General features: G+C 37.4%; 1 protein-coding gene across 3 annotated transcripts in view; it reads left to right on the top strand.

Annotated features, from left to right (window-relative positions):
• The first annotated feature begins 315 nt into the window (after window positions 1-315).
• NDRG2 (NDRG family member 2) overlaps window positions 316-20542 on the top strand; it is a 35353-nt gene continuing 15126 nt past the window's right edge. Inside the window, exons 1-7 of one of the 3 annotated variants that reach the window (XM_063454791.1) lie at window positions 316-620; window positions 15872-15930; window positions 16014-16055; window positions 18003-18108; window positions 19442-19562; window positions 19715-19777; window positions 19861-19921. In XM_063454791.1, coding sequence (XP_063310861.1) covers window positions 15880-15930; window positions 16014-16055; window positions 18003-18108; window positions 19442-19562; window positions 19715-19777; window positions 19861-19921 — 444 coding nt within the window. In that variant the 5' untranslated portion in view covers window positions 316-620; window positions 15872-15879. Of the gene's footprint in view, window positions 621-13169; window positions 13189-15871; window positions 15931-16013; window positions 16056-18002; window positions 18109-19441; window positions 19563-19714; window positions 19778-19860; window positions 19922-20542 lie in introns of those variants that run through there. The other 2 variants (XM_063454793.1, XM_063454792.1) reach the window with 2 other exon arrangements.

The raw sequence follows: 20542 nt of genomic DNA, 5'->3' as shown, positions 1-20542 counted from the left end.
CCTGCATGGCTGAGACCCTGCCTTTATCCCCTGCTGTTTTCTTTGTCTCCGTGAGCTTTATCTGTGATCACAGCTACTTGTAGCTTTGTATCTTTCCCCTGCAAAGTGTTACATTTTGTAAATTAGCTGTGGCTTTCTCCTGGCAGCCCATCTCTGAGCCTAGCCTGTGTCCTACAGCTTCTGAATGCCATTCCGAAGGCCAGCCCCTTGTTTATACAGAGCCCCTATCTATCACACTTTGTATTTACATGTCGCATTGATTCTCTCACTTTCTTGTTGACATCCTGTTTCTTGGCCATTACATTGCATTTCTCTGCCTATGCAGTCTGCACCCCAACCCAGCCCCTCAGCTTGATTATTCTGCTGTCTCTGGCCAGATCAGCCTCTCTTTCTCCCCTTGAGTGGTTTCTCCCCATTTTGTCCCTGATTTGCTCAAGTCCTCTCTCTCGCAGAGCAGTCTCTGCCCCTCCCTCCGTCCCATATCTCCTCCCCTTGCTGTCTCTTTCTCTGGGAGTGTCTGTGTGTCTTTGTCTGGGTGTCTCTCAAATCTCTCAAGATAGCCGCACAGCGAAGACCTAGGCGACAAGAGACAGCACAAAGAGAGACAGCCTCCGATCACAGTGAGTGTCCCCAATAACCTTTGTGGATGCAATAGTCCTTTTGTGTTCCTCGTGTACTCCGGCTATAAGGAAATCTCTGTATGTAGACTGTGTGGTTTTTTTGTGAATGCCAGTCTCGTGTATGTGTGTGTATGTGTATGTGATGTTGCATTATCTTACTGTTGTCAGGTATGTAAGATAAAAAATTTTAATGCACTGGATCTATTAATATGTGCATCAGTAAGGGGGCTGTCTGATCCTGTGCTGTGTGCCATTCATGCAATGTGTGCCCTTGGGTGTGAGTGTAATGTGTGTACCTCTCTACACCATCAAGGGCCACTACACACACACACACAGTGTGTGGATCGTGTGTTTTTTTTTTACATCTGTTTTTTTGGTCGCAGTACATAGCAGGTTGTTCTCGTGTGGATTTTGACAGATGGCCTGGGTGTCACTGTGTCCCCTGTCTGATGTTTGACTTGCAGTGTGCCAGGCAGCTTGTGAGTACACTGTGTATTTCTGTCGTGTATTTTTCAGCGTGTGTCTGTCACTGGAAGTGTGCATTCTGGCACATGCTGTAGTACTGGTGATTGTCAGTGCGTGCCCTTGCGTTTAAAGTCACACAAGTTTAGCAGTGGCCCCAGGCGGCTTGGTTTATCTGTACCTTGCAAGTCATTGGGAATGCTGTGTGCACCACGAGATACATTACACAAAGCAGCAATTCTAACACATTGAATCACCAATAACAACACAACCAGGGTCCATGCACGCACAGCACACACACACAATGACATGACATGCATACGGTTTAATACTAAAATACAATATGCACACAGTAAAAAATATCTCAAATTACAAAGTCATACACATATGTGTACACACATCTAACCAGTATAAAGATAAATGCTTCGAGTATACTTATGTCTACATTTGTGTGTCTGTAGAATATGTTTTTGTTACATTTAAAACGTATCCTGCCCAGGGAATAGAACGCCGTTGCTACTGGTGGAACGGACCACAGTTTCAAGTAAACATACCACCACTGCACTAGCAACCCACCCACGTTCTGATGGCCGCACCTACAAGCACACTGACACAGCCCATGGCCCCTCCCACAAACACACTGACCCACGTGCCTTACGTTTGCTTCAAACGGGCTGGTGCCTTGCTGCACCTGACTGCACACTGTGGTACATTATTATCGACATGGTACCAAGTGTGGATTTCAGCAGATCACGGAGAATTAAATGGTACAGTATGTTAAGTGGGACAAACTACTGTATAGTTGAGCTACAAACTGGAAAATATAGGATTGCCAAATTTTAAGGTGATATGAATTATTATTATTTATGAAGCGCCAACAAATTCCATAGCGCAGTACAATATGTGGACTATCAGACGTATATGCAAGAAGATGAGCACAGGAACAGAGGGTGTTTAAGGCCCTGCTCAAACAAGCTTACATTCTAGAGGATGCTTTACTATGTTGGATAGGGAACCAACATATACTTCCTTGTGTGAAATAAATTAATGTAACCTCTCTGGTTTATTCACTAAACACAGAGAACTGAAGTGAAAATTGTTGGAAATTCAAGGTGGATATCAAATTCAAAAGGACACTATAGTCACTAGAACCACCACAGCTTAATGTAGATGTTCTGGTGTGTATAGCCTGTGCCTGCTGGATTTTAAGGTAAACACTGCCGTTTTATTTTAGAGAATAGGCAGTGTTTACATTGCTGCTTTGTAGCATCTCTTCTGGCAGTCACTCAAGTGGCCACTAGAGGTGCTTTTAGCCCCTCCACGCTCTGTATGGGAAAGAAGGTGAGTTTAAACACCTTTTTACTGCACAGAGAGGGAGCCAAACACCTAAATAGTTATTTTAACACTAAATCTCAGGGATAAGTGTGTGTGTCCCTGACACTATACTGTTCCTTTAAGGCTGAAGTAGCCAAGCTGAAAACAGAATTGACTTAGACAATTTTTATAATTCAGTTATTTTTGCATCAGTTTTTAAATTCTCTTTGTATTCTCACATTACTGCATGACCCTGCAAATTTCAGCAAATTGAAAATTGAGTTGCCAAACTTAGGCTCAGTTTTGTTATCTGGAATATTTCCAGTTCAGCAATAGTCACAGCATAACTATATTACATTTTGGAATTCTGATTTCAATTGACTACAATTCTATGTTTAATGGATAAACCCTATTTGTGATTATCCACTTTCACACAGGGAGCACATGAGTTTCACAAACAACTCTAGTACTGTATATTATTTACAGATTCATGTAATTAAATTTTTTTTTAGTGTCTTAAACATTTTTTTAAATGTTTTCATCAGATGCGAGGAGCTCTCAAAAGTTGGTATTTCTAAAATTCTGTTGGTATAGTAAATATATATATATTGCAAATATTCTGCAATACTTTATTATATTGTGTTTGTTGCATGTGAGTATTACACATGAATTACAGAGGAACTTGTTTGTTCTTTTTGATGCATATTAATTCTAGGAAACGTTATTGACATTTTCACAGGAGATTAATAGCAATAAAAGGTTATAAAACAGAAATCCATTTACATCAGAAGATGCACTCTAAGTTGGTGTTCATGCATCGCACTAAGCACCAAATATTATTAAAATGAAAACATACTTTTATACTTTAGGTCTAGACAGCTGAGTATATATATGTATATATATATAACATGATCTTCTGTCTGTTATAAAGGGCTGTTCACTAAAGTGAGAACTGTCGGTAATTCAAAGTGAATTAAAGGTGCATTTCAACCTTGCAGGGACACTGCACACCCATAAAGCTCTTCAACTTGCTAAAGTGCTTTATGTGTGAAGAGTGTGTCGTCGATTTCATTTGCTAAAAGTGCAGATTTCAATAGAAAATGGCACCTTTATCAGTTAACTTTGTCACACTCCCAAGGCTGTCAATCAGACAACCTGTACTGTTATGTCCTGGTTTGGTTAGCTTAGTGGAGCTAATTAAACTCAAGAGTTGGGCAATTTCTCACTGCACCTGCCTTGCAAAGACTTCTCATTGAACTGCATTGAGAAGTCTGTGATTGGACAGCCACTGAAAGTCTGGGAAGGGAAAGAAGGGAAGGACTTGCATACAAGATATCTGCAGGATATAGATGTACTCCCAAAAACTGCATAAGTAAATGCATACATGTTTTCAGCAGGAGTATATTTACTAAACATAGATTTGTATTATATTGTTATGTATTTGGGCAATGGTGTGTCCCTTTAAGGCCAAAATATCTGAACTAGAATCAAATATGAAATTCACTTTTAATACAAGACAATTGTCAATTTAGTGAATAACCCTGACTCTCTTCACAGCATCTCTCACCATGTCTATAAAGAAGCTGAATTAAAGAGATACTGTAGTCACTAGAACAACTTCAGCTTAATCTATGAAGGTCCACTATAGTCACCAGAACAACAACATATGTACTGAATTGCAAACAGTGTAAAATGCATGATTGAGAAAAAAAATCTCTTTGTCAGCTATAGTCACAGCTTGGCTGTCTTCAAATCACAGCTATTCACTGTTCAGTGAATAAAAACTATAGTTTCAGCAAATATCTGCAATAGTTTATGCAGTAGCTTCAACTGAGATGGGAGAATATTGCAGATGATACCGGTAGTACATAGAAATAACTCTCTAATTAATCTCTAGCACATTTTGAAATACGTATATAAAAAGAATTATAAACATGAGAATCACAGGCATCTAAGACAAACTGTTTTTCCCAAACAAGTGTTTTTGTTTTCTGTATAGATTCAAATCCTATGTTGGGCAAAAAACAATCAAAAAAATAAAAATAAACTGGATACAAGGAAAGCTGAGCTTAAATTAGATCTGTCACTTTCAGATATATTTGCATATTTTGCAAAGTCCCCTGAAGTTGACTTCTCCAGTGGCCACGGGTTGAAGCTTTCCTTTGTGGCTGCCGCCATCTTCTTCCCAGGTACCCTGTCCAGCTGATCTTGCTTACTCTGCAAGGAGTAGTATCAATGTTGGACTCTCCGCATGCGGAAGAGGGCAACGCTGAGGTCTATGGAGGATGGTATCTTTGGATTGAGTTTGAATTTCAATGCAATTCCAATGCAGCCTGCATGAGTATTTCAGAAATATTATACCTTTTTGCAATACCCAGGAGTGATAGTTTATTTTCCAAACAGCATAGACACTACAGCATATTGTAGTGGTTCTAGAACAAGGTGGATATGGATACATTGTCTCAAGTTTTTGTCAAACCTTTTTCAAGCACTTTGAAGAAACATTTTCACTTTTTTTCCACGCTTCCTCATTATCAATCCAACATGTTTCAGATTCATATTTATTGTTAGTGATGCACTCACATGTACTGCCTGTTATCATCTAATATTTCTTAACATTGTCCTTTTAGCATTACTTTGTTTTTTCGTTACTTCCATCTCTCAATAGTAAAGATTGTTACTTACATCTCTCAAAAGAAAAGATATAAAAAGCACACACCACTAACCACCAGGAAAAATCCATAATAAGCTGGACCATTTTAAGCCTATATTTTCACTTTTGGATTTCGATTTAGTGCAATTCAGAGTTTAGTTATTAATCTGTGTTCATGGGAATATTTTTTTTCTCATTCTTATTTAAGTAACTCACAAGGATAAAACTCTGCAGACATGGGTACAATAATATGAGCAAATATTTCTTCTGAGTAAAATGAGGTTACAATAAACATTATTATGTCCATATTTAACTGGGAATCTTGAAAGGTAAGGTTGCTAAAGGCTTGGCCCAATCAAAGGCGCATTTAATTAAAGAGTAGGAAAAAGGACCACAGCCTGATGATATCGTGGGTGTTATCCAAGCGAGCGCCTGAGACCTGTATAAGCTATCAATGCTACCAGACCTCCCAGGGTTGTGATAACAAGACACTATTTGTGGAGGGGGTTAAAGTAGAGGGAGGGGGGAGATAGGGGTGAATAAAGGTAATGGATCAAATGGAACTATATACAATTGGAGAATAGATGTTTTAGGGTTTGTAGTCACAATAATTTGTATTTCAAAAGATTGTTCCAGTATATAATGGTATTTTGTTTTGTATTACAGTTGTCAAAAATACATCATATTCTGTACCAATGCACAATCAAATAATCGGGTAGTGCAAAGTATTCACAAAACATAAACACACAGAGAAACAAAAGAATTTACATTTTTTAAATTTAATTTTAAATGTGTTAAATTATATAATGCTTTATACAGATGTCATGAGTAAACAAAAAGGTTATGGGGACACATTGTATGAGACATTTGGAGAAGCTGTAGGGAAGGATTATATGTTATTATTTGCTCAATGTTATAAGCACCAGTTACGCACAGCACATTTCGGAGACCTAGAGATGAGAACATTCTAAATTAACTTTTGAGCCGGCAAAGACAGATTCTCTTTTAGCCCTTTAAATGCCAGATGGGTGAGTTATACATCACAGTATGTCCCCTCCCCCACTGGCACAGAGAAGCTTAAAGGGGCTGTCCAAGCTCAAAAACTACTGTAGTGGTTAATGGACTAGGAATCTGGCCCTGAACATGTAGTTTTAATACCATAGCATTTTATGTATTTGTGTCAATCTGTTGCGTCAAAGATTCACCCCCTTTCCTACTGACATCATATGGTTTAGTTCCTCCAATGAGCCATTCAAGTTGTTGGTTAATGTCAGCATCCAGTTGCAGTAACTGTTCTGAGGCTGTGCATACAAACATCACCATTTATTTTCTAGTTCTGATCACTGGGCTTGGCAGGGACCTATGCCCATCCATGCATGCTCACAGCAGATCATTACATTTTAAATTGACAAAGAGGGACATTTTCATCTTAGGTTTGTAACAATTTGTGCCGCTAAAATGTAATTTATAACAAGAACAATGTATCTTATTTACACAGACTGATTTCTAAACACATTTATTGTAGTTTAAAGACACATTACTGAGAGCATTATCGCAGTGGTGCTTTGTTATACACTCAGACACACCAACAATATAGAACTCCTCGAAAAAAGACAAATATTGGGATAGAAAACAGGGACACAATGATTAGGGCCATAAATAAGGACTGTCCCTCCCTTGGGAAAGATGTAACAGCACCGTAACTAGACTTGTGCAAAAATGTTGAATGTTGATTTGAAAGGCCAAATGATCAATGGGAATGATGGGCTTCCCCGTATGATAGAAAGCAGAAAAGAAAATACATGGATGTGAATTAAAAACATAGATGTGAATCAAAATATACTACAGCTTCCTAGCACCATAACCATTACAAGTAATAATATGTCCATTTCCAAAAGTAATTGACCTTGTTAAAACTTAACTTTACTAGTGGTAACTGTTGTGCATTTGCTTTATTTTACAGTACCTACATGAGTGGTGCACTAACACACCTAGATAAAATATCTATAGCCTCTGTGCTGCAGGTAAATTGGTTATATATATCTTTAATTGTTTAAATATCCATACAATGGGGATTATTCACTGGAGTTTGAATTGACCGGAGATTTTAAACATTTTAGGCCAAACTTTCTAGTCTTGAAGATTATCTTAGTTGGCTATTTTGGCCTTTACAATTCACTATTTAACTTATCCACAATTTATGGTTTAGTGACTAAATACTTTAAATTAGTATTTAAGTTGGGCAACAGTAAGATAAACTGTAACTGAACATTTGGATAAAAACACTGAAGCCCTTTGACATACCGGTATGTTGTTTAGATAAGTGACATAAACCGTTATAATGTGAGAGCATGCTCAAATAATGTCCCACATGTTTTAATGTCCCACATGTTGGATCTTTACCTCCTCTTCTTTCTATAATAAGGCGAGTGTGGAATTGAGTGTTCCAAACACACACTAATGTACACAGAAATATTCAGAAGCCTGAATTGGACAATGGATATACAATTCTTGTAGTCTTGTGTGTGTGTAAACTAGTTTGTAAGAAACATTTACAAATAACTTGGTGGACGTTTCTAAAGAACTCTATAGGATGTACACTTGCCAACCTAAAATATATTACACCTACCTCCTTAGACACTCAAAGCACCATGAGTACTACAAGTTATTGTCAAACCATATTTGAAATATATGTACAGTTGGACAGTTTAGCATCACCAAAAGGGTTACATTTGATATGGTGCCCAAAAAGTTAATGGTAGTTAGACTTGGCCAAATCCTGCATACTCATGCAAATATTACAACTTCATAATAACATCACAAGCCGTGAGGACTGGGCTATGGGTGCCAACGAATTCACTGTTTATCTCAAACCACTTGAAAAACAGTTTGCCAAGTACCAGGAGGACTAAATCCATAGACTCCTAGCACCATAAATACAACAATAAGCTACAATGGTTATGGTTCTTAGTGAGTCAATTTAAAATTAATTAAAAACACGGAGCATATATAAGTAAGAGAAATAGAGATATTCTTGTCCAAAACGCTCAACACATAGCTCTCTTATCTGACAAAATATTGGGAAATGTCCCCTAGTAGCATATAGCATTAAACATAAACTGAAGAGGATATGCCTCATTGAAAAGCCTCATTCATCCCACCTGTTTGATATTTGTAATCACTTCCCTGTGGCATAAACCTGGACAAAGTCTAAATTAAACACAAGTCCACAAAGGGATCAATGATACACATCAATGGTCAAAAATCATGAATTTCCAAAAAGTTACATCTCACACTAATTACAAAATAATTTGCAATTCAAGGGACTGTTCACTTAGTGTGTTACAGCTGCAGTGAGCATTTTTATTATTATTCTTTACATACTTTGCATATTTTTAATGCATTTTTTATATAATTTGTTAAAATATTCAGGTCATTCCCTGCCTGGAGTGTCCCATGAAAATATTTCTATTGGGCAAAAAAGTACTTAATTTAGCTGACAATACTGGATTTATGCAAAATTATGGAATATTTTGTGAAGACGATATACATACTGAGTTATTTTGTGTCATAGACATTGGAAATCCTCCACCTTGTGAATTGTGTACATTACTAGTGCTAGTGCACCTCATTTGCACACTATGTAAGGATAAAGCTAATAGGAGCACTATGGGGGGCACTACACTAGTCTATAAACCAGGAGATTGGTGGCAACTTGCAACGACAAATAATAGATTTTCTTCTCTCTTTGGGGTAAGATCATCGGATCCTGGTTAATATATTGTCCATGGCATCCCTACGCATTTTACTAATTAAATCCTCCTGTCACATGATGATGAGGCTATGTAGCTCAATTCATTATTGAAACAAGCCTATATATAATATTGATCCAGTTTAGCCCTTTAGGAAAACCAGCACGTTTCTATGGAGATTGCTCCACTTTGAGAATTCATTAGTACATTTTACAAATACTACCCCCCCCCCCCCCCACCACCCCACACACACACAGTAACACACATCAGAGTTGTTGCTTAAACAATGTTTGCGACAAGACAGATATTCATTTCTTTTATTAATAGAATAAATTAGATGATCAAAATTAGAAGTTACACTTTTGTTATATGCTTTAGAGATATTTCACAACCTTTTACTGCTTACATTTTAGAAGATTTAGAAGAAGAAAAAATGTTTTAGAATGTTATACTTAATTCATACTTTTTGTACTGACAGGGTTAAAAGAAGGCTTTTTTTTCTCTGACAATTTTTAGTGTGCCTGCCAGTTTATATCCGTATTATCATAATCTTCTTTATAACATTTTTTCCACTTCATTTGCACAGAAAACTTAACCAACTTTGTTTTGTGCAAACGTGTGATCGCTTAACTCCTTCTCAATAATGATTGACGATAAATGTGAACCTTAAAAATGTACATAGCTCCTTGCAAATGAATATTGGTTACATTGTAAATAGTGAAATAGACATATAAACTACTTGTAGGAAAGACATACTACCACAATCCAACCTTTACTTTAAAGGAACACGCAAAACACCATAATGACTACAGTATACAGTTGTAGTTATGGTGCTGCCTAGAATGATCTGGCACACTCCAACAGTAAGTAGTCAATCTGTTTAAGAATGGTTTGACAACTTACCTGATACTGATGGGTGGCATGGCTTAGCTCAGTGGAAAAGTAGTTTTTCACTCCAGGCAGAATAACCACTACAGCAGACTGTAGTGTTCATGGTGTTTTGAGTGTTCCTTTAACAGAGGGAAAATATAACATTAAAGGTAGAATATTAGGTGTCCTAGAGAAGCTTACCACTGCAAGTGGCAAATAGAACCACTACATTTGGAATCTCTAAAATAAGTGATGTGATTTTCAATTTTAGGGAAAAAATTGATGAGTTGGGAAAATATCTGAACTGGATATTTTTGAGAGAATGTGTATGATGTGCATAACCTTTCCTGAAGAGAATAGGGGCAAAATCAGGCTATACTCAAAAAAACAACTTTTTGATTGGCTGTTTTGTTAGGAGCAGGGTAATTGTGCCTATCTGCCATAGCTGTCCTTTCCATGTTTCCTTTTTTCGTACACAGTCAAAAACAGTGACCAACAGAATTGGACATCACATTCCTGGCACCTAGTCACAACTCTTCTGTTCCCTACTAGACCACAGACCTATCCTCCACTCATAAGTAGCTGAGGAAGAAAGGGGTGTATTAGGAGATATCACAAAATTGATTTCACGCATGGCTTACCCTTAGAATTATGTGTCACAATCTGTGTTTATATTCTTAATATCCAGCCAGTGTCTTTGCATTTACCTTAAAAAACTTGAAAACTGAGGCAACCTTCCACTAAATTAATGGGGTACTGTCACTTTTGCAAATTTTTATTTTACTTTGTCTGTCCGTAAAAAGTCTAGCCATTGTTAATATAATGAGAACGGTTTGCTCTATATCGATGTAACGTGGCAAGCAAGAACAGTGGACCGGAATGTGAATGCTTAAACAATGACAACTTCACTGTACTAGTCAGCGGGGGGCGCTAGACGCTGTTGAGTGAGGATTTGTACTGTGTGGCTGTCACATTCAAAAAGAGTGAGTAGAGCAATGTATCTGCATAAATTTTGCGTTAAACTTGAACATAGGATCTATTCAGATTATTCATATAATATAACATATTAGTGGACGATGCAATGAGTACAGCGCAAATAAAAGTGTGGCGCAAACGTTTTAAAGATGGTTGAGAATCTGTTGCAAGTTTTGGCGCCCTGCGACTTCTGGGTTTTCCAAAAACTAAAATCACCTCTGAAAGGAAAGAGTTTTCAGACCGTCGATGAGATTCAGGTAAATACAACGAAGCAGCTGATGGCGATTCCAACAAAGGATTTTGCAGCTGTGTGAGGTCCCAAGGTGCCTAATTTGAAGGGGACTGAGGTGTCAATGTCCCATGAACCATGTTTCTTATATCTTGTAATTTCTTCAATATCTATCTCTATTTTTCATATTACATGGCTGGATACTTTCCGGACAGACTTTGTATTTTCTTATTCTCAATGCACGTTTGTGAGGTCTAAAAAAATAAAATGAAATGTAGAAATCCACACTTATATATTTACCTCTATCCTGGAACTGAGACGATAGAGGAGCTTTGTCAAAGTGTTGCAGACAGGTTTGTGCATTTTTTTGGACTATATCGTGTGTTATTTTGGCACAATTTATTATGTCTGTCAGATTTTTTGGTCTGTTGCTTCTTTTTGGACCTGCAACTGTTATTTTTGAATGTGAAAGATTGTTTCAGTGATGCAATGAAATCAAAAGTGAGTAAAAAAAAAAAAAAAATAAGGTGCCCAGTGAAAAAGTGAACACCCAGAGCTTCAAACGCCCAAGGCGCATTTCGGTGCAGTGCTACATGCAACTTCAGGATGCTGATGCTAAAATTGCAAACTGATACGGTCTGGGTAGAAAGCCTAACTTGGGAAGGAGGCTCTGTTTTCCAGCAACTACCTATTCTGTGATGGCATTTTAGTCTACAATCAAGTGTGCACACAGCCTATATATTTTTTGTCTTTGTAGCTGCTGTTAAAAGGTGGGTGATGCAGCTAAAATGGGGGGCTTAGCAAGATGTAGCTAAGAGGCAGTGCTTTGCAAGGTAGTTGAGTAGGCACGAAATGCTTTGATGTATCTCTACAAGGTGTTTATGAATGTGCAGGCTGCTGTGTGGTTGACAAACTAATACTTAGCATTGGATTGGTTAATCACATGTTTTTTCCTAATTGCTTCAAAATGAGAATCATTTAAATGATCTTCAGAAGCTCAGTACTGACTTCTGGTAAGAATTTAAGAGATAGGAGAGTTTAAAAAAAAAAAAAATTAAATAAATAAACGCATAAGTTTTAACAATGCCTTAACCTATGCATTAAAATATAATTTTTTGCAATAGAGGCTACACCCTTAATGGTTTTCCTTGTTCCGTTTTATAATGTAGTAAGATGACAAATACATTCTAAATTATATAACAAAACAAACTGGGGAATATCTCCTTTTTGACCAATGTTTTACAAAATTGGCCAAGTCACCGTTTACTAAATTCACCTCTATGTATGTGATTTTTTTATATCTTAAGAGCCACATGTTTGCACTCCAATATCTGAGGTGCCAATGCTAGCCGTCAGCGTCAATGCCCTAAATAGGAGCAGCTTAGCAGGCAGGGATAGTGTGGCAAGTCTGTGGTGTGCCAGATTGTGGACAGACAGCCACTCAAATCATGCTGAGACAGTGCAACTGTTTACCCCTGTTAACAATATAAAATCTCAAAGATCATTTTTATTGTGTCTTGTCTTTTACACCAGAAATAGTTCTATTAATCAATCTAAAACCTCTGTGCTCAATAGCCCATCAGTTAAAAACATAGCCAGATGCTTTTGGAATACACGCACTAAACCTCTTATTATATAAACAAACATGCCTAGTACTTACAAATATATGTCTATATATCCTGGTTAATGTAATGGATTGCTGAGAATTATGAATCAAATTGCATAATATATACTTTTTTTTATCCATTTATCTTGAAATATCTATCCAGCAGTTGTAAATATATGTCTGTATTTCTGTATTGTGTGCAGTGGTTTTGTAGTATAAAAATACATATTTATTCGTATGCTATTTGTTTTCCTAACGTTATGTTTCATACCATTTATAGTTTTCTATTGCTGAAATACACACTAGTATTTGTGTGTGCATTAGTATTTGTGTTACTGTTTTTGTCTCATGGTTTGATCTCATGACCTTCAAGATTTGAAGGGCAAAAGCTGCGTAACTCCTGGGAGCCATGCCACAGCTCCACCCCTGCTGGCAGGGACACACTATTATTGGCAAGGGGGTAGTGCTTTTACCCACTTGTGGCTGCAAAATACCATAATGATGAGACTTAAAACTGTGTTGTGCTGTTCCCTGTAAGAGCAGTATGTCAAGTATGGGAGGAGGAAGCTAGTGCAGTTCTAAGGAAGCATAAGGCAAAGGAGTGCCACTATTTTATCCTTTGTTCCAGAAGGATTCTAATTGGAGAACAAATATATATTCAGTTTGTGGATATAACTATGCTGCAGACCCAGGAACAGGGGTGGGAGGTAATATTTGTTCTTAGCCTACATCAAACATAGTGTATCCTACGATAGATGTAGCTAGCAATTATTTTATTTTAGCAAATACTGCTCATGAGCTTGTTTGGTTTTACTTATTATTTGCTTGAATTAATATTCTTTGATTTTGTTTTAACCGTCCAGCTGGTAAAATGCCAGCTTTAGGTAGACCTTAGTAAATACACAAAAACAGAGTGGGACATGAAGAGCTGTCCTCGGATAATTTCTCTGGCTAGTTCACAAAGTTTGTTATTGACAGAACCAGTGTCAGTTTGCAGTACAAGGCATGTGAATCTGAGTAAGAGCAAACCTGTGTTAGGCAGTGGCGTCTGGTGCAAAATGTTTTGGTGCAAGAATTTTTTAGTACCCCCTTATCGCAAGGATGGCCAACAGGTAGATTCACATCTATTGTACAACTTCCGCAATGCTTTGCCAGCTGGGGATCTACCATTTGCCCAACTTTCCAGAGTTGTATTTAGCACTAAGCAGTTGCTTGTGTGTTTGAATATAAGCATGTGTTTGTATGGAGTATGTGTATGTGAATGTTAGGGTGAATTTGTGTTTTTGTGTACTGTTGTAAAATACATAGGCTCACATGTATACATACAGATACACAGATGCACACAAAAGATACACACAAACAGGCATCCGTAGAACATGTACATTTTTTAGCCACCATCTTGTTTCCTACCTTAAGGAAACAGGAGAATGGCTCCCATTTCTCTGCCTCTCCTGCGTGGTGCTCTATGTTAGCTGGGAGCCAGTGACCGTCTGTCACTTCCTCCCAGCACTGACATCAGTAAAAGGGCCTGGTCGCACTGTTAATAAGCTTCAGTACTGTCTTGGCCACTGAAGACACATTGCCATCAGCTGGCCCTTACTGAATGGGCCGCACAGTGTGCCCTCTCAGTGTGCAGGCCTTGGAGCAGCCGCACCGGCAGTAGTTCCCCCAGTGGTTTAACAGTGAGTGTCAGAATATTCAGTAAAAATTTCAACAGGGGGTTTGATCAGTTCCTAACTTGAACAGTAAAACTTAACCCTTGATACTTCAATATAAGAGAGCACAAAGAGTTAGCTGATGAATCAGTATATTTGGAGAAAATGAAAACGAATTGATACTGTTTTGATGGGGACAACTGACCGCCAGGTAGAGCTTCTCTTACCTAGGAACAGGAGACCCCCAAATTGTTCTATATACATATGACTCTAAATCAGGGGTATTCAACCTTTTAATACCTACCGCCCACTTTTGTATCTTTGTTGATAGTAAAATTTACTTACCGCCCACCAGTGCCGCTGTAACTAATTTTATAGCGTAACTTAATTTTTTAAATTTTTTTACATTTATTTTAGAAAGGAGAATTTGTTAAAAAAAAAAAAATACTTAAATGTATCTATTTAAAAAAAATTCTATACTTTTTTTCTACGTGTGTCTGTCAGGTGCTGTGTGCATGTGTTTGAAGGGTGTAGTGTGTGTGTGTCAGAGGTGCAGTGTGTGCGAGGGAGCAGTGAATGTGCGAGGGTTTCTCTGAAACTGCTATGTTTACATCTGAAGGGTTAAAACCTGGGGGACCTGGCACCCAGACCACTTCATTGAGCTAAAGTGGTCTGGGTGACTATAGTGTCCCTTTAAGTTAACAGATGGCAAGTAACACACAGGGCCTCACACTGTTCTGATTGAAGAGTGGGGTGGACAAAGGATTCCATGTAAGTTGTACCTAAGGATTATGTAAGTGTTTATGTGCATTGGACATAGCACGAGGGGGTTGTGCCAGAATCCATAGTGGTTTGACAGCGTCTGGTATCTGTCATACAGGATGCAAGTTGTGATAGCCACCGTCGGATGCTTTTTTGGCAGGATAATCGAGGGCTTTTATAATGAATGTTATTACATTATTAACAGCTTGTCGATCTAAAGTGAAATCTGATTTCCGCTTTAAATCCAATTACATTTTTCCCTCTTATGCAGCAGAACTGGAAATCAGTCCAAGTTGGGTTTGTTTTGACTTCTTTTGGATTAACAGAAAATAGACTTGATTCTACTTCAGTCTACATTATTTCAGTGATTGGTTTCTATTAGTAGAATGATTTCTGAGCAGAATCCTTTCCCACAATACTACACCTCGTCAAACATAAATTGGAAATTCTATTCTCAACAGCCTTCAAAATTTGAATTTCATTATTAATATGAGCTTCTGATCTTTATTTCCTGTCTTATTATTTTTTTAATGATTGAGCAAATGACTAACCTTGAATGTTTTGCACTACAAAACATTCAGGGCTAGTCATTTGCTTGTGTACAACTGTGAAATTGTCATTGCCTTTTTTTACTGTGGCTCTCCTAGCTTTCTCAGGTGACTGATGCTCCATCAACAGTCTTCGAAGAAATGTCCTGTTCTGTGCTGTTAAGAATATCCCCAGCTCTCCTTACATGATTTGTAGATAACATTTTAATTACGTAGTTTCATAACAGCTAATACATATCAAAATGTACTCTTTGAGGGTTAATGGTGTCTATAAACAGATCAGCAGGCCTGAGGTGTCAGGTTCTGTAGTACAACTCTATGTGCCCACTACTGTCACCGTCAATAAATAACACTTATTGGCACTGTCTCCTATTTGCTTCAGTCAAGTGCTTTACAATATGTGACCCACTGTATTTATTTTGCAGGTTTGGAGATGTCGGAGCTCCAAGAAGTCCAGATCACAGATCTTCAGGACCCTTTAAAGGTCAGGTTTGAATTCCTATGTACTAACAACAGCCAGTGACCGTTCCATCCTTAACTCACATCTCGAAATGCTCTTTATTTCAGGCAGCCGAACTTGCTGCAAAATTACTGCAAGTGCAAGAGCAGGTATGTGCCTTGAATACATATGTATATATTGGAGCACGTAACTGAGATACATGTATGTATATTTTCTTGTCTTGACTAGCGGGGACCAGTTGTTGATTGTGGCTCTAATCTGTTAATTTATCAATATTACTTTAGTTTGTTCTTTGGCCACAGCAAAAGATTGGTCACTCAAAGCTTTTGCTTTCAGCAAAATAAAATTTTATGAGTTTGGCCCCACACTACTTGTCAATTTTAGGCCCCCAACTGGGAAAAAAAAGTCTACCACAAAAAATAAAATAAAAAATATTAATAGTTGTCGTACTAAAAAAAACAATAGTAAGTAGTTTTAGCAGCCCAAATGCTGTTTACCGTCAAAAAGACATTACGGCACTGCTCAATAAATTCCATCTACTCTTGTACATAATTATATTCCTTGTGATATAAATAAAAACAATTTTTTAGGCAAAATTTTCAGTTATTACACCCATGTTGCTTTGTACTCATATTATCTTTCATGGTGTAATTAGAGCATAAAAAAGAATTTAAGGAATTTTATGTGTTTATTCACATTTTATGTACAGAAGCCCAAATGTTTTTCTGACTCGATATTTAATATTTTTCTGAGTTGTTATCTCTAGAAAACAAGTTGGTTTATCAAGATAGAAAGTTGTTTTCTCCAGATAACAAGTCAGGAAAATATCAAAAATACATGGCCTCTCTGGGCTTCTGTTTTTTTTTTGTTTGTTTTTTTAAGTAATGTAAATATATATATATATATCTTTTTTTTTTTCAAATGTCTTTAATATTATTAAAGGGACTTTCCAGTTGACCTCCACCTCTATTTTTATGGTATAAGGGAGATAGTGGTAATAGTGCATTAAATTACAGATGCTCATTTAAAGATGTATAACACAAATATGCTGCTTAAATTGACTAAGATTCTATGCCTATTCTAATTCTACAATTGTTTTCAATTAAGTTTTTACACACATACCACAAACCTCTGCCCAACTAAGGTTTATGGGATATATAGTAAGGAAGTTACAATATGAAGAGTTTCATGAAGAAGATGGCCACTAGACAAGATGAAACTACTCAGCAAGCTAATAGAGATTGAAACACAATCAGACAAGGAACTTTAGTTAAATGTGAAGCTGCTCTACATATTATTTCACACTAAGCTACATGAGACCCTGTATTAGTTACATTGCATTTGTGCATCACCCTGTGGCATCACAGGCTTGTTTTTTTATACATCAATGCAACTATTATGGAATTGGATGAAGACAGACAATAGCAGCGATCCCTTTGCATCCTAACATATGCAAGCAGCATAAGTGATTATGGTTCTTGGAGTTTATAATTTTCATTTTAGAATAACTTACTGCATATACGTGTGGCTGTCAGCATGTGCAATAGGATTATTCTGCATTTAAAACTAGCTGTCCTAAATAATCATACTCAAAGATACATGTGTACATGTGAGAGTATACCAACAAACGAACAACTGTTTGGACTCCTATTCTGTTTGCTGCACATTCAACATTTTCTCAACTACTCTGCTTTTCTAGCGAAGTTTCGGATTTCTTGAAGAAATCTATCACTGCATTTGTGAACACTACAGTTTTTTGCATGCCAAAGACTGGATGGCATGCTGAGAGATGTAGCTCCTAATATACTTAGAAACAGATGTTGGATGCCATTGCTTGCTCTAGGAGTTAATATCACGGCAATGTGTTGCTACTATAAGAGGAGATGCTATATGTAGTGTTGCATAGCATTGCCTTGCATTACGCGTTCACATATATTGTTATTGCTTTGTGTGTTTTTTTATTGGGATTTGTGTGCTAAGTGAATAGCATACGTGGCATACATGCACTTATTTACCTTACTTGTGTCACATACAGTGTGTGTATGTGTTTTTCTTGAGTGAGCTCATTCCTATTCTCTGTGTGTTTCGTGGTGTAGAAGCACTCTATCGAGACTCCCTATGGAGTGGTGACAGTCACGATTCAGGGCACCCCCAAACCCAAGCGGCCTGCAATTTTAACATTCCATGATGTGGGGATGGACCGTGAGTACAGAAGGCTGTCTGTGTCCTACTGACTGTTGTGAATGACTTGTGTTCACATTGTCTTTGTTGTAATATGTTAGTCTTTGTCCATCTGTCTGTGTTTGTTTGTTTGTTTGTTTGTTTGACTGACCACTGTAGTTAGCTTACCCACCTGAAAGCAGCATCTATAACACACTTCTTGATAGACTGTGTCTCACTGTTACCTGTGACTTCTGCCAATGACAGTGTTATTTTCTGATTGACTCAGTCTGGACCTCTGTGTGACTCATGGTTAACTTGGCTCTTGTCTAACTCATGCTATCTATTTAAAAAAAAAAAAATTGTGAGTCTACAATAAACTGAGTATTGTTTATATTGACAGTGACTATATGCATTATATTCACATCTACAGGAAATTCTAAACTGGCTGCTGGAGCACAGTGATGTCCAGCAAACCTGTAGTTTACATTTATTACACACATAGTTTTTACAATATGCACAGTATCTCAGCAGATGCATACCATGACACATTCCTACTCGTAGTGTTTGTTAGGCAAGTAGCACTTGTTATATATTTTGGTGAACCTTCAACATCCATTCCCTAAATGTCTCTAGTTTGTCTTGGGAACACACACCGCACATTTTATCCAGGTAAGGGAAACAGCGTTTCAGACAAAAGGTACCACATGTAAGTTGGAATGGTAACCTCCATTCCTCTTTTAACATGATAGGTAGCAAAATAAGATATAATTAGAAGGAAATGGCTGTGTGTTACAATTCTATGAAGTATCTAACATCAAGTGCATTATTATCTACACTGGTTGTACGTTTTTGTGGCATCTAATTTCAGCTTTCACACAATGCACCCATTAGATTGGTCCAGCTCTTCATAGAAGCATGGTACCTATATCAGAACCAGGTATGACTGTATAGGCAATGCCAGTGACAGTAGCATGTGAGGTGCTTTGTGGTGCTATTGTTAGCATATAAAAAAAAACATGCTGTGAAAAAAAACACATACTCTATAACAATGCCAACCCTACAGACTTATACAGGTTTTTTTGAGGAGATTTGGGGGGGGACCTTTATTTTCCCTTTAGTCCAGTTAACTCAATTTTCAGGAAAAAATTATATATTATTTCACTTCCAGTTTAATCTAAAATCACACGCTTCTCATCTTCTGACAGTCTAATTCCTTCCAATTAACTAGCATGATTTTCTTTTTCTTTAATGCACTTTTGTACGCTCTATGAGTCAATGTGATCATCCCAGAACTTTGTCTCATATTCTTTCCTGTAATCTGTATCCTATGTGTATATTTTTGCACTGACGTTCTCCCATCGTGCCTTCTCAGACAAACTGTGCTTTGACACACTCTTTAAGTACGAAGATATGTGTGAAATTGTGAAGAACTTTGTTGTGTGTCACATCGATGCTCCAGGACAAGAGGAAGGAGCCGCAATTTATCCTGTTGGGTGAGTTCTGTACTGTATTATGATTGTGTTGTTTAACCTGAACCTTCGGACGTTATTGGGCTGTGTTTCTCATTTTCCTGTTTCTTTCAACTACTTCCTAGTTATATTTTCCTTTCTACATGTGTTTCTCATTCACTCTCCTATTCACACAGATATCAGTACCCCTCCCTTGATCAGCTGGCAGAGACCATCCCATCTGTGCTCCAATACCTGAAGTGAGTGACCATAAGTTACCAAATTGCACACATTAACATCACTTTTTATAGAACAGGCTTAACTTTGTATTTTTATGTTGCAGCTTCCCCAGTATTATTGGAATTGGAGTCGGAGCGGGAGCCTATGTCCTCGCTAGATACACAGTAAGTGTCACTCTTTAGAATACACTTCCATGCAGAGGTAGAGACCACTCATGGGGTAGAGTGGTAGACAATAAAATAGAGATTAATAGGCAATACATTTGAGACCACTACATGTATTATTTTATCTATGACTGATGGAAAAGTATACATGCACAAATAATTAATATAGTTTGTTTTTTTAAAAAGTGTCTCTTCTACAGTATGCATCCATTAGAAATATGTTCCTTGCAACCAGATTATGGAATGTCACATCTTAAATGGACCACATGCAACATTTTTCTCGTTGTAAACCGTTTTTAGAATGTAAATGAAGGAAATATGGGTGGAAGGGGGTTGTAATAATATACAGAGTACATGTACACCAGAATCTTGAATGCCATTAGCTAATCATCAACAATATTTAGTGGGTCTTTCTCACCTGTAGACACTTTTTGAGTATTTCATAAAGATATCATCTTTGTAAAATATTCATATTGCCTGTGTTGAATTGTTATTGAAATCCAAAGCAATCAAAAGGTGTCAAAAGACAAAATAGGGATTACCGTATATACTCGAGTATAAGCCGACCCGAATATAAGCCGAGGCCCCTAATTTTACCCCAAAAAACTGGGAAAACGTATT

Source organism: Pelobates fuscus, chromosome 5 (genome assembly GCF_036172605.1).
Source record: "Pelobates fuscus isolate aPelFus1 chromosome 5, aPelFus1.pri, whole genome shotgun sequence".
NCBI classification, from domain to species: Eukaryota; Metazoa; Chordata; class Amphibia; order Anura; family Pelobatidae; genus Pelobates; species Pelobates fuscus.
Note: the sequence above shows the minus strand (reverse complement) of the source record. Positions and strands in the feature narration are given on the sequence as shown.